The 13,096-nt window shown below is 39.7% G+C and overlaps 4 protein-coding genes across 4 annotated transcripts; 2 read left to right on the top strand and 2 right to left on the bottom strand.

Moving 5' to 3' along the window:
• The first annotated feature begins 262 nt into the window (after window positions 1-262).
• LOC126793806 (protein IWS1 homolog 1) lies at window positions 263-3,577 on the top strand. Its single transcript, XM_050520434.1, has 11 exons — window positions 263-335; window positions 422-830; window positions 1,234-1,350; window positions 1,566-1,783; window positions 1,882-2,011; window positions 2,101-2,163; window positions 2,262-2,339; window positions 2,448-2,536; window positions 2,642-2,707; window positions 2,814-2,967; window positions 3,319-3,577. Exons 1-11 carry the CDS (start codon window positions 316-318, stop codon window positions 3,415-3,417), a joined length of 1,443 nt encoding a protein of 480 aa, XP_050376391.1. The 5' UTR covers window positions 263-315; the 3' UTR covers window positions 3,418-3,577.
• Window positions 3,578-3,801: 224 nt separating this feature from the next.
• Window positions 3,802-7,404, bottom strand: LOC126794950 (ribosomal protein S19, mitochondrial-like). The gene is made up of 4 exons (XM_050521748.1): window positions 7,280-7,404; window positions 4,824-4,903; window positions 4,633-4,709; window positions 3,802-4,476 (listed from the first exon to the last, which is right to left on the bottom strand). Exons 2-4 carry the CDS (start codon window positions 4,893-4,895, stop codon window positions 4,188-4,190), a joined length of 438 nt encoding a protein of 145 aa, XP_050377705.1. The 5' UTR covers window positions 4,896-4,903; window positions 7,280-7,404; the 3' UTR covers window positions 3,802-4,187.
• A 1,805-nt stretch (window positions 7,405-9,209) lies between these two features.
• On the bottom strand, window positions 9,210-11,460 carry LOC126795558 (uncharacterized). The gene has a single exon (XM_050522372.1). The coding sequence runs from the start codon at window positions 11,414-11,416 to the stop codon at window positions 9,737-9,739; it is 1,680 nt and encodes a 559-aa protein (XP_050378329.1). The 5' UTR covers window positions 11,417-11,460; the 3' UTR covers window positions 9,210-9,736.
• A 657-nt stretch (window positions 11,461-12,117) lies between these two features.
• Window positions 12,118-13,038, top strand: LOC126795557 (uncharacterized). Its single transcript, XM_050522371.1, has one exon. The coding sequence runs from the start codon at window positions 12,118-12,120 to the stop codon at window positions 13,036-13,038; it is 921 nt and encodes a 306-aa protein (XP_050378328.1).
• Window positions 13,039-13,096: the final 58 nt, after the last annotated feature.

The raw sequence follows: 13,096 nt of genomic DNA, 5'->3' as shown, positions 1-13,096 counted from the left end.
TAGAGAAAAACGACTTCAACCAACATGGACGTACGATTTAACCTAACAAACTATTTAGTGCTAAATAAGTGAAATAAACTTTCGAAACCAAAATGAACCTTTTTTAAAGGACAATCCGGCCAAGTTTTGATCAAGAAAAAAGAAAACATTGGGCCATTGGCCAAAAAAACAAGAGTTTCAGAAACTACACGTAGTAAAATGCAATTTTTGATATATTTTTCCTATTTATAATTCGGCTCACAGCGCCAAAAACAAACGCACTGCGCACTTCTATCTCTCTCGCTCTCTCATCGAATCGCAGCTCGCATCCGCACCATGGCTTACGAAGACGATCCGTACGCCTCTGCTCTCAAAATTAGGGTTAGGGTTTCGGTTTTCTCCGATTCCGATCCCTCACGATCCTCATCGTTGTTTGTTTCAGGTACCGCGACGAAGACGGGGAGCCGTTGATGAACCCCGACGACTTCGATCGCGAGCCGTCGCCGGAGCCGCTGCTCGATGCTGACGAGTACGAGGGCAATTGGCGCGACCGGGAGCGGTCGCAGACGCCGGTGTACGATCCGGACGATGCGGCGTCGAAATCCCGGCCGAGGAAGCGGCTGGTGAAGAAGGGCGGCGACGGCGAGAGTCGGAAGGTGGTGTTGAAAGAAGGGGAGCATTGGACGGACGATAAGTTTCATGAGTTGGTGGGGGATAGTGATGAGGAGGAGGAACAGAGCAGGGTGAAGAGGATGAAGAAGGAGAAGAGGGGGCTGAGATTGCCTGGGAAGGCGGCGATGGCTAGCGAGGTGGAAGAGCTGTGGGATAGAGTTGGCGCCGGCGATTCTGAGGTCTGTTTCAGCTTGATTGGATTGAGTTTGTTTACATTTATGTGATTAATTTGACAGCAATTGAAGTTTTATTGCTTTGATTGATGTAGATAGAGTAGCTGGATTGGTGATGTTTCGAGCTGAACTTGACCATTAGTATATTCGTTATTGCAATAGTTGTGCAAGGATTAAGATATGCCGTGTCTGCAAATTTCTCAGTGAAAGTAATTTTTCGTTTGATGGTTTTGAGAAGGTTGTAGGCTTTAAGTGTTTCCTTTTATTTTTTTGTAACTAGAATGACTTTTGCTATCTTTTCTGGTGAGTGTGAGTCCTAGAGAGAGTTGATTTTTGTTTTGTTTCTATGAGAGGCTTATATAAGTTTATGATTGAAGTTACTAATGATGTTTCTTCTTCAATGAAATAGGATGATAACGAGGGTCAGAGGAATTTGGATGATGACAACTTTATAGATGACACTGGCGTGCATCCTTCTGATCGGTACGGAAGTGACAATGACCGATCTCCCATTCATCATCCGCAGGTGAGTTTTTGTGCACTTCTGCTTCCATCTATATGCTGATTATGTAATGCCCAAGCATTGGATATAAAGTCGGGAAATTTTCAGAACTTTGGTTGATTGGTGTTCTGCTTTTCAGCCATATGATACGACATCTATTATGTTGCAAGTGATTGTTCACCTCTAGGTTGAGATGCAAACTCATGGACCAATTGTTTTGTGTGTTCGTATCTTTTTAGGCTGAAGAGGGTGAGGAGAATGAAATCGATCAGCTTTTCAAGGTGGGTAAGAAAAAGAAGAAGAATGAAAGAAGTCCAGCAGAAATAGCAATGGTAGTTGAGAATATCATGGCTGACCTGGAGGTTACAGCTGAAGAGGATGCAGAACTTAATAGACAGGGGAAACCTGCCATTAATAAACTCAAGAAAGTGTCTCTTCTCACAGAAGTCCTCTCAAAGTAAGCTTGGCTGCACTCTCTTTTTTCTCTGAAGTTGTAAAACATATATATCTCTATTGTTTACCTATTTACATTGGTCTTTACTGAACTTGTCACAGGAAGCAGCTTCAGCTAGAGTTCTTGGATCATGGAGTGCTAACTCTACTTAAGAATTGGCTTGAACCTCTTCCAGATGGAAGTTTACCAAACATAAACATTCGAGCAGCAATTTTGAAGATCTTAAGTGATGTATACCTTCCCTCATTTAAATGTTTGACATGGAATAAGGGCTGTCAGCACCTTTATGTTGAACCTGAATTGTTGCTTCTGTTATGCAGTACCCTCTTGATCTAGAGCAGTACGATAGAAGAGAACAATTGAAGCAAAGTGGGCTTGGAAAGGTTAGGCATCTTGTATTTTTAGAAAAAGAGGCTAGGATCTCATAAGAACATTTGTGTTTATGTTTTGTAACAAATGTGACACCTTTATGCTTTGGCAGGTCATTATGTTTTTGTCAAAATCTGATGACGAAACACCTTCTAACAGAAAACTTGCCAAGGAATTAGTAGACAAATGGGTAATGTGAATTTTAAGTACTCAATTCACCTAATGATTATTCTTAAATCCTAAGGGGTCCTTTTCATATCCAATGGTATTGACATTTGTGTTTTTGACATGACTGCAGAGTCGACCTTTATTTAATAAAAGTACAAGGTTTGAAGATATGAGAAATGTGGAGGAAGAGAGACCCTTTAGAAGGCCATCAGTGAAAAAGTACTGTGGGATTTTCCCATTATGCACATTTTTGTTGAACCCGAAAGAAATTCCGTGCAATGGTTTTGGTGGTCTTACTAATTTATTTATATTTTTTTTTAATAGGCCAGCAAGCAGTGGTTCAGGGATGGAGTCCAGAGATGGTGATCTTGACTTGGACGAGTTTTCGAGGTAAGTTTGGAGGATAGTTATGTAGTTCAAATCCTGTTTCAGTGAGTCCAGGTATAATTGATTTTTCTTCTCCTTTTTTTGAATTCTAACTTTGACACCGATACAGGGAAAGAAAATCTGGCCAATCATCTTCTCGGCAACTTACCTCAAGGCCAGAAGCGACACAAATGGATTTTGTGGTACGCCCACAATCTAAGATTGATCCTGACGAAGTTAGAGCTCGTGGTAAACAAGCAATGCAGGATCAGCGGCGTATGAAGGTTGGGTTTTCTTTCATAGTGCCCATGATAATAAACAGAATAAATTTGTTATCAATGTTTTGGCATGGCAATGTAAATGTAAATAATAGCAATTCATTGAGGGACGATGTTTTCCATAGTGTGATAACATTATACTTTCCTGAAGCGACAAATCTCAAAAATTACTCTTTTTGGCATGGAAAAATATGGAATTCTGTGAATCTTAAATGTTGCATTCTTTAATTTCTTGATGATTGCTTGTTGACCATCACATGATTAAATGAAGATAGATCACAACTCTATAGTGTAGCTTAATTGATTTTCTATTTTGCCAAATTCACTTTTCTGATCTTTCTGTTATCTTTGTGGCAGATGAACAGGAAGTTGCAACAGTTGAAGGCGCCGAAGAAGAAGCAGCTTCAAGCCACAAAGCTAAGTGTGGAGGGTCGTGGTATGGTCAAATACTTGTAAATCACTGATCTTCCGAGCACTTAAACAGTACAAATACTGTGGAACTGATTGGTGGTCCAATTTAATTTGAGAATTGAGGTGAAGGTTGTAATTGCTCTTTGATGTGTTGATAAATACCAATAAATATTCTACTTTTTATTCCAGTTTTGGAGGTACTCTAGTCCTGTTCTGAATTACATTTTATATCCGTATACAGTTTATCAATTGAGAAGTTTCCTCCACCCTTGTTAAGTTGGATGGATGACAATATAGTCCAGGCTTTGGACTTGCTTTCCTGTTTGGCGTAACAGGTTTTATTTGAAGTTTCCATCTCTCTACTATACTGTCGCAATGTGTTATCTGAAGGCAACTAGATTTGGACAAAATTATGCAACATCACAAATGGCAACTACATTGATGACTATGCCAACACAATTTACAGTTTGGGGAGAAATTATCAAGTATAAATATGTAACACAGCCGTTGTAAATCAATTTGGTACAAAACTGTAAATGCAAATAACAATGGCTACATGCCTACATCGCCAGGAAAACTATAGCGATTGCTTCCTTTCCATCAGCTCTGTAATACCCTCCATTAAGCCATCAAGAAAAATAGAAAATAAGTTCCAACCAATGACCATCCACGCATGGTGGTGCACCTTTGATTTCAGTATAAACCCGACCTTATTAGATAAAAAAATGTGAATGAGATATTAGATCAGAACTTTCTCTAATGCAATGGAGATCTTCTGGTTTCTTGACTGCTATATTCCATATGCACCAAGAACTTCACTTTTTCTTGCCAGTTTTATTCGCTTTTCTTAGTGGTGCAGCATTTTTCATTGGAAGTCTTCGTTTCCGTGTCATAGCAAATTCTCCAAATTTGTGACCGACCTTTTCTTCAGTGATTTTGCAACGAACATGAGTTTTTCCATTATATATGCGAACAGTGCAGCCAACGAATTCCGGTAAAATAGTAGATCTACGGGACCAGATCTTCTTGTTCATAAGAAGCTCTTTGTTGTTTTTCATTTTCATCAGGAATGCATCTACAAAGGCACCATCATAGTAATGAGATCTGCACAAGATCCATCCAGTGAACATCACATACATAACTTTCCTGTAACCTCATAGCAAAGACTAAGCGACAAAGTACAAAACGAACACAAAAACCAAGGTGACAATATATCTTCTCAAATAGGAGAAAATAGAGCGATAGCTTAAATAATCATACTCTTGCTTAACTTGGGTGCTGTAACCTGCTGTATTCGGTCCACCCAGTCCCACAGAAATAGCCTTTCCTGATTCCAGCTGTATACCGTATTGACCAACCAAGAATACACCAACAAAATCCAACAATCACTATCAGACTCATGAATATTGTATGAAATACAGGAAAATATTACATATGTACAGGAAACTAACTTTAGTGGAGGAAGTTGGGAGAAGTCTCTGAGCCCAACCACGGCTGAAGATTGATATCAGACGGTTTGCCATGTCTTCCTCTGTTTCAGCACCATTTATATCAGATTTTTCCAGCATGCGAAATGCAGATAAATGTTGTTAGAAAAGAGGACTAGCAAGGTATCTATTGATGCAAATTTGGATAATACCAAATTGAACCAATGTATTGCTGGTCTACCAGACTGAAATGTACAATTCGATGAAACAATGCAAAGAAACTAAAGAATGCAAATAGATTAAATTTAATTTTTAAGGATTGCACATTACCATAAGTCAGCATACTTAGTAATCAAATAGGGTCTTGGGGGTTTTAGCACTTTGTTAGTGTACACAAGACATTAGATTGTCTGTTAAAAAAAAGACAATAAATTGTTCTAACTGATCTTGAAACCTTTTTGTTTTTAGACCTAAATTGAATCTCTAGGGTACCAATCTAGCTTAATCACCTGAGCCACATAACACCAGAAACACTTAAAAGATGAACACAAGCCCTTTTTTAAAGTCATACAACTTGTGTTTTGACTGTTTTCTAATAAGACCAGCAATAGAGATTACGCTGTAACCTCCTCAACATTGCTAATACAGAGTCTTGAGTCTTGACAATACGTACACTCTAGGAAAAGATGGACCACTGGGTTAGTCCTGCACACGGATATTCCCACAACCTCACTTTCCTCCCATCACTGACCACCAAAGCAAAGCAAAGATAGAACCAATTTATCTGAACAATTAAACTCTACCAGAAAATTCTACTCAATCCTGTAAGAAATTATCCCTTGAAGTAAAGTTCAAAACCACTGCTTAATGGCAGAGAAGAACAATCTACTATAACCTCTTTGTATAAACCAACAATATAGTTATATTTCAGTATAGTTAGAGAAAATGAAGATTAGACAGTTCATCCCATCAATTTATTTAGGTCAAGTGAAGCAAAAACCTTTACAGCCAAAATCAAAAGCACCAAACATGTAGCTAAGTCTGGATTCAACTACATGTGCAGTCAGTTACTTTAACTATAGTTGAATGGGATGCCTAGGTTTATAACTCCTATTACAATGGAAGCACATTAGTGTTTGCAAGAGCAGCGATCAGAAGAATGCCCATATACCTTGGAAGAAGATATACTTAGCTGTGGTATAGAAAACATACACACAAGTACAAATGGTGTCTATTTTACACCCGAGCAGAACAAGATATACACGTTCTTGTAGGCTTCCATTAAACAAGTACGGCATTTCGGTTTCAAAACCTACTTCTTTGTAGTTGTTTGTCACATGGTATCAACCCCTAACTCTTAAATTTCTCAACCAAGTAAGGAAAAAACTCCCTGGACAATGAGAAAAATTTATAGATCACAAACTCGTTGAAATCAAAGCATCCGTTCACTTCCCATGAACCAGCTATTGCAATCACATTCAAAATATCATAACTTTTCTACAGACCAAGCATAACCAAAGTAAAACATACAGATAAAGTCCTAGAGAGCTAGAACTATAAGCTAAAGGATGCAAGCTTAACACATCAATACTGAACAGATCTATTTGCAAACACAGAAGGCTTTTCTCTTGTTCTATTGATTCTTTTGTTTAGTGTGCAGTTTGTGATTATGAGAAGAGAAGAGGATCATGTCTCAGAGCAACCAAGAAACACACATGCACCCAATTCGAAAGAACTCTTCATCACTTGCTTTCTCTGAGACATAATCCTCTTCTCGTAATCACAAACTACACACTAAGCTAAAAAATCAATTAAAAAAAGAGAAAAGCCTTCTGTGTTTCAAAGCCAATACGGAATGGGACTCTGTATTGCGATGGCTTGAGCACAAGGACTTTAGCCTCTACATATATTGATCAATTGGATCAATCTGATAAGACTGAAACTCGTCTCCCGTAAGAGAGTTCAATCACAACTCTATGTTAACAGCTGTAGAGGCATAACCTATCACAATTCATTCATATTAATCAGGTTATTAATTCTGCAAGTATACTAATTCGATGAGGTGATACACCTCTCCAAGTCGATTACTAAGTCCTGCTTTTATGCTTCCGGTGATTCCAATTACAACTCAACAATCACATCTGTATTCCAACTCTTCTAAGACGTTGTTAAGTCCGAATTAAGTCTTACAAGAACAGTATCTGGTTTGTGCTAGTCTAACTGAACCATTGAAATAAAAAGAAGCAAAAGTGCAGTATGTATCAATACTTTCAACTCCCAAACTTTCAATCTTCAATTTCTTGGGAAAATGGGTAAAAATTACTTAATAGGATGTAACGGCTGGCATAAAAGAGGAGTCTTTGATGCTTTGAAGTTAATGGGGTTCAGCCAAAAATTCCATCTTTCACCGAAACCAAACAGAAACTAGAGCCGAATATCAAACCGTAAAATAATGAAGCAAGAGAATTGAATGTTCTAACCTTATGGTATGCGTGCTTGTGACAAGTTCCTGAACTGATTGCGACTTTGATGTGTTTAAAGTATTTGATTTTATTTTTTTTCCGGCGGGTTTCTCAGCAACAAAGTGAACCAACACCAGCGAGAAACACCAGTCAAAGCAGAGGAAGAGGGATTAAGACTACAATTACAAGTTTGCCCCTGGATCTTGGGACTAGATGTCCCTTCTGGTTTTCTTAAATTAAATTTGATGGAAATCGATATTCGATAGAGTTTTTTTCACCAACAGTCTCTCAATTCTGGTGTACCTACCAATGTGATACCTCAACTCTTAATCGTACCAATGTGATACCCAGACTCTAGTATTGCTATCAATGAAGTACTTCCGTCAGTTTTTTTCAACTTTTCCGTTATCTTGGTGACGTGGCAGGTACGTGAAGCCCACAAAGAGGGTTAAAAGACAAAATTAACCTCATCTGAGAGGAGCAATGTTTTTCCCGCCCTTTACCTTGAGAAAGACACCCAACAATTCCAATTTTGGCGCCAATTTTCACTCCACACTCCTTAATTTGTGTCTAATATCTAAACTAAAGAACTACCGCCAACCAGTCGACCACAATCTGATAAAACCTAGATCAATCTCATTTTCTATTTTTACCCTAGCACTTGTTAAACTAACAGAATAAATATATAAATTTATATGGAACATCTCATTTCCACAATCTCATAAGAATATAAAAACACATAACTTAACGAAATTCAAATACATGTTTAAGTACCATTAGTTGCCACCTTTTATGTTGATCTGCCATGATTTTTGCTTGTAAGAACTAATGGTACATGTAGTTGAATTTCGTTAAGTTATGTGTTTCTATATTCTTATGAGATTGTGGAAATGAGATGTTCCATATAAATTTATATATTTATTCTGTTAGTTTAACAAGTGCTAGGGTAAAAATAGAAAATGAGATTGATCTAGGTTTTATCAGATTGTGGTCGACTGGTTGGCGGTAGTTCTTTAGTTTAGATAAGAGACACAAATTAAGGAGTAGAGAGGGAAAATTGGAGCCAAAATTGGAATTGTTGGGTGTCTTTCTCAAGGTAAAGGGCGGGAAAAACATTGCTCCTCTCAGATGAGGTTAATTTTGTCTTTTAACACTCTTTGTGGGCCTCACGTACCTGCCACGTCACCAAGATAACGGAAAAGTTTAAAAAAACGAACGGAAGTACTTCAATGATAGCAATACTAGAGTCTGGGTATCACATTGGTACGATTAAGAGTTGAGCTATCACATTGGTAGGTACACCAGAGTTGAGGGACTGTTGGTGAAAAAAACTCTATTCGATATCATGTAACTCATGATTTGTTAATACCACGCTTTGCAATGGAGTTGCTTTGGCTATTAGAGGGAGAAGTGTTGCAATTCAACATCTTACTTCTATTGGATCATACATTTTGGACAAAGCTATAGTATTGACTTTGCGTCTACATCGTGGTATTAGGTTTACGGGTTACCAATGTAACATATCTGGTTTAGTATATTAACCGAGATTAATAATCTGGCAAAGTAACAAAACCCATATTCTATAATTTCAGGCCAATGCAGATTGTGAGTTTGTGATTGTTATCTCAATATCCACTTGAAGAAACTACAGCCTAAGCCTTCTAACAATACTGCGGATTTGAGTTCATCAACAGTGAAGGCTACATTCTTTAGAGATGATATAAGAAATCTAAGTATCGTGGACTAAAGCTTGTAAAACAGCTTCGCACATTTGCAACAGGCATCCAATTGGAGAAACTGAACCACGATCTCTATCAATATCGACCACTGCAGCGTTAGATTGATCAAAAGCAGACATCAAGTTGGACCAGGTACCTCCAGAGTGCTACCTTCTGGAGAGATCTTATGTATCGTAACAATTCTACTGGAACTTTCAGTGTCACCTACCTTCTCCACCAAGTTCAGATTCATAATAAGAATCTTGACAAATACTAAAGCTACAACTCGGTAACATTTTACACGCTGCTCGTTAAAGTAAAGAATATGCAGTACTAACAATTGCGAAATTGTGTAGTCAGCCTATCGTAGCAAACTCAGCTTCAAGCCAGTCATATAGGAACCCCATGCTCTTGGAATTATGTACATATAAATTAGCATAGGTTATTGTCTAAAGAGCACAATGGAAAGTGGATACAAAAACACAAAGATGACTCCCAAGTCCCAACAAAAGAAAAGAGACAACAATTAAGGTAATTAGATTATGATTGTGAACGCCTTATGATGAACTTCTAGCCCACAGAAGAAGACTAAGGTCAGCAACTAATTGCAATGTGATTAAAGAGCAGTGTCTTCAATGTTCAATGTTCAATGTTATAAATCAGTAAAATGACCAAAGCGTTCCACTTTGAACCCCAAACTCAAAAAAAAGGAGGTAACACTAAGGGCATTTTGGTTTCCCAAGGTTTACCGATTGTCTTAGCCAAATGTAAGCATATCCAGAGGAAGAGCAGCAGGATCAAGTTCCCAACAGTCTTTTGAAAGGTTTGGAGCCTCGTTACCAGAGAGCTTCTTTGCAGGAATTTCATGTGAAATTAACCTCAACTCGTCTTTCTCTAAACATCGAATAGCATGAGCTCCGATCTCCCTCCTCTTAAATACCGTGTCGAACCCATCAACCTTCTCAAGATACCCCATACTCAAACCATGCATCTCACTATAACTCGTTAGAAACACAACTATGTCATAGCATCGCTTCTCTTTAACTAACAGATTCCTTCCATCAGAGTCAAACGCCGCTTCGTTATAAATTGCCCAAACAGATCCCTTCTTGGGATAAATCCGATAAATCTCTCTTGCAACTCTGTCACAATTCACCATATGAGAAAAAATATGCACTGAATTAGTAGTAGTCAGCCTAACAACCTTAAACCTCCCACAAGGCACGAGCAATCCCATTTCCTCCCAAGACGCCAACCACTGATCCCCATTGTTCTGATGTTCCAACCAACTAATCCTCATCTCAAAAGGACTGAAAGAAACAACTTCATCAACCAAACCATAATTCCTCGGCATTCCATCATGTTCATCATACACAGCCCACACCTGCCCTTTCTTAAAACTCCTCTTATCTTTACTAAAATCAAAAAACCGCAAACCCTCCCCCTCCGCAGCCTCCAAATTCTCCCTCTCCCTCCTCTCAGCACTTCCCAAATCCCTAGCCTTCTTCGCAACAGCGCGTCTCTCAACTTCAGCATTTTTACCTTTCTTCAAACCACTGCGCCTCTCAACTTCTACATTCTTCCCCTTCTTCTTCTTCTTCTTCTCCCTCCCTTCCTCCCCCATTTTCTTTCGCTTGACCTCCGCCTGAATTTCCGCCAATGTCATCGTTTCCTCAACCACTTTCGCCTTCTTGGTCTCACACCTCTTCAACACCTCCCCCACACTACTCATTCTCTTCCTCAACCTCCTCCCCACCTCGCCATCACTCCCCTCCCTCTCCACATCCCCACCCCCTCTCTCGCCTCCGCTCGCTTTCCTCAACCTCTGACTACACCTAACCCCACCACCACTCCCAACCTCCACAGCCTTAAACCTCTTCTTACAGCTCGGACAAACCAAATCCAGCCCCAAATACCTCGTCTCAAACTGATGCAAAAGCCGGCACGTCGAGCACGCCGTCCAAAACGTCTCCTTAAACCCTAAACCCTCACTACTCTCCCCCATCTCCCTATCCTGAATCTCAATCCTAAGCCTCAAATCATACTCCTTCCTCCTGATCCTATCCGAAAGGACCCGGAAGGCCTCGCCGACGAGCTTGAAGGCCTCGTCGGAGCCCAGGTGGGGGCTCTTGTCAGGGTGGAGCAGAAGAGCGAGCTTCTTGTATTTGGATTTGATGGTGTTGATGTGGGCGAAGGGCTCCACCTGGATGATCTTGTACCAGTTGGGATCCGTTGGGCCGCCGCCGCGCTTATGGGCAACGCGGAGGATGTCGAAGGCGGTGACCATGGAGGCGACGCCGTCGAGGTCGGGGCAGAGGTGGTGCGCTCGCTTGGCGTATTTGAGGGCGGATTTGAAGTTAGAGGCTTTGTATTTGGATTCGGCTAGAGATTTAAGCTGGAGAGCTTGTTGCTCTGCTGCTCCCTCTGGTTCTTCCATTTCTGGGTGTCACCCTCTCCCTCTCTCTGGGTTCAAGGGTTGCTCACAATTTCAGATTTCAGTGTCATCTTCACAGCCCAGGCTACTGGTCTAACTTTATATACCGTATATTTCGTTTTTTTGTATACGGTATATGCTAATATGATAATTTATTAAACATAGTTGAGAACTTGAGATATCTCATTGAGAAGGAGTCTGTGATACAACCATCTACCTACGATAGAATTCGTGTTTAACCACTATTAAATATAAATTAAATAGTTGAAAATAAAATAACTCAATTTTAAAAAAATTCTCCTCACTTTTGAATTTACATCTAATTGTGGTTGAACATGAATTTCACGGTCAACTACTGACAGTGTGAACGGGATAAATTTAGCAACTTGAGTAATCTTACACGATTTATGAGCTTCGAATCGTCTTCTACCTATTTATTTTTGTAGCTTCAATCCTTCATGGTTTAGGAATTGCGTAAGAAATTTATAATTCAATCCTTCATGGTTTAGGAATTGCGCAAGAAATTTATAATTTGTGACTAAATCGACTTTCTCCAAGCTATAAGCAAAAAAGGAAACTTCTGTAACAAATCCAAATCCTTTTAGGTCATGGATGACATGCACGACTATATAACCAAAGCAAAGTAGAAGCACCTCTATATCATTAAGCTCGATCTTGAACACAACAATTAGCTGCATTTAAAGATGTCGACCTACAACAACAACGATGGTGACTATAGCATTTACGTGATGCCCTACGACAGAGGCTTTCCCGACAAGAGCAACTCTCCGCTTTCGAGACCTCATGTCTCGATCATTTGGAAAATCACTGAGAGCTACAAGTCGGAAAATCCTTGCAGCTTCAAGAAGCCGATCGGAATGAAGCTTTCAGATCACATACGCGATGATGTATTTGCGTCACTCTCATGCACCAATGACATTCGCAAGTCACCTGAATCGCGGGAGATAATCTCCGGGATGATATCTGACATAAACTTCCCCTACAAATTAGACAGGCTTATATGGAAACCTCGCGGCAAATATTGTAGGCAGTTGGACAATGCCGGTGATATGGTAAGCCAAATAGTTGAGCTCATTCACGGCTTGGTTGAAAAACGCAAGAAGGTGGACATAGTTGTCGAAGTTGAAAAGCAATATACAGTACCAGATGAAGAATATGAAGCAAAGGTTAAGGCCGAAAAAGAGAGAGATTTAGCTATATGCATGGCAAGTGTCGATGCTGAGCTACGATCCCTGGCTCGCGAACAAGATCAACTGATGGCTGGGATGATACGTAGAACTTCTGGTGAAATGTATAAGAATATTGATAGAGAGATACGTGCCTCTGATATATCTCGAGATAGGGTCACGGATATTGTAAGAGAGATGGAGGATGAAGCTGTAATCGGGGCATTGGAGTTGGAGGATGGAGATGGCGGTATGTGTGCGATTTGCAGGGAGGAGATGACTGATTGTAAAATCATTCGTACGTCGTGCTCACATAGTTTCCATGAACACTGTATTGTGAAATGGTTAAAACGTGATCGTACATGTCCTCTATGTAGGTTTAAGTTGCCCGGAATGGGCGAAAGAGAGAAACAAGAACCATCAAACCAACTTGTGTAAAATATGATATCCCTTGAGCCGCACCTTGTTGAACAGTTGCTAGTAGGATGGTGTTGGA

The sequence above is a fragment of the Argentina anserina genome, chromosome 5 (genome assembly GCF_933775445.1).
Source record: "Argentina anserina chromosome 5, drPotAnse1.1, whole genome shotgun sequence".
Classification (NCBI taxonomy): domain Eukaryota; kingdom Viridiplantae; phylum Streptophyta; class Magnoliopsida; order Rosales; family Rosaceae; genus Argentina; species Argentina anserina.
Note: the sequence above shows the minus strand (reverse complement) of the source record. Positions and strands in the feature narration are given on the sequence as shown.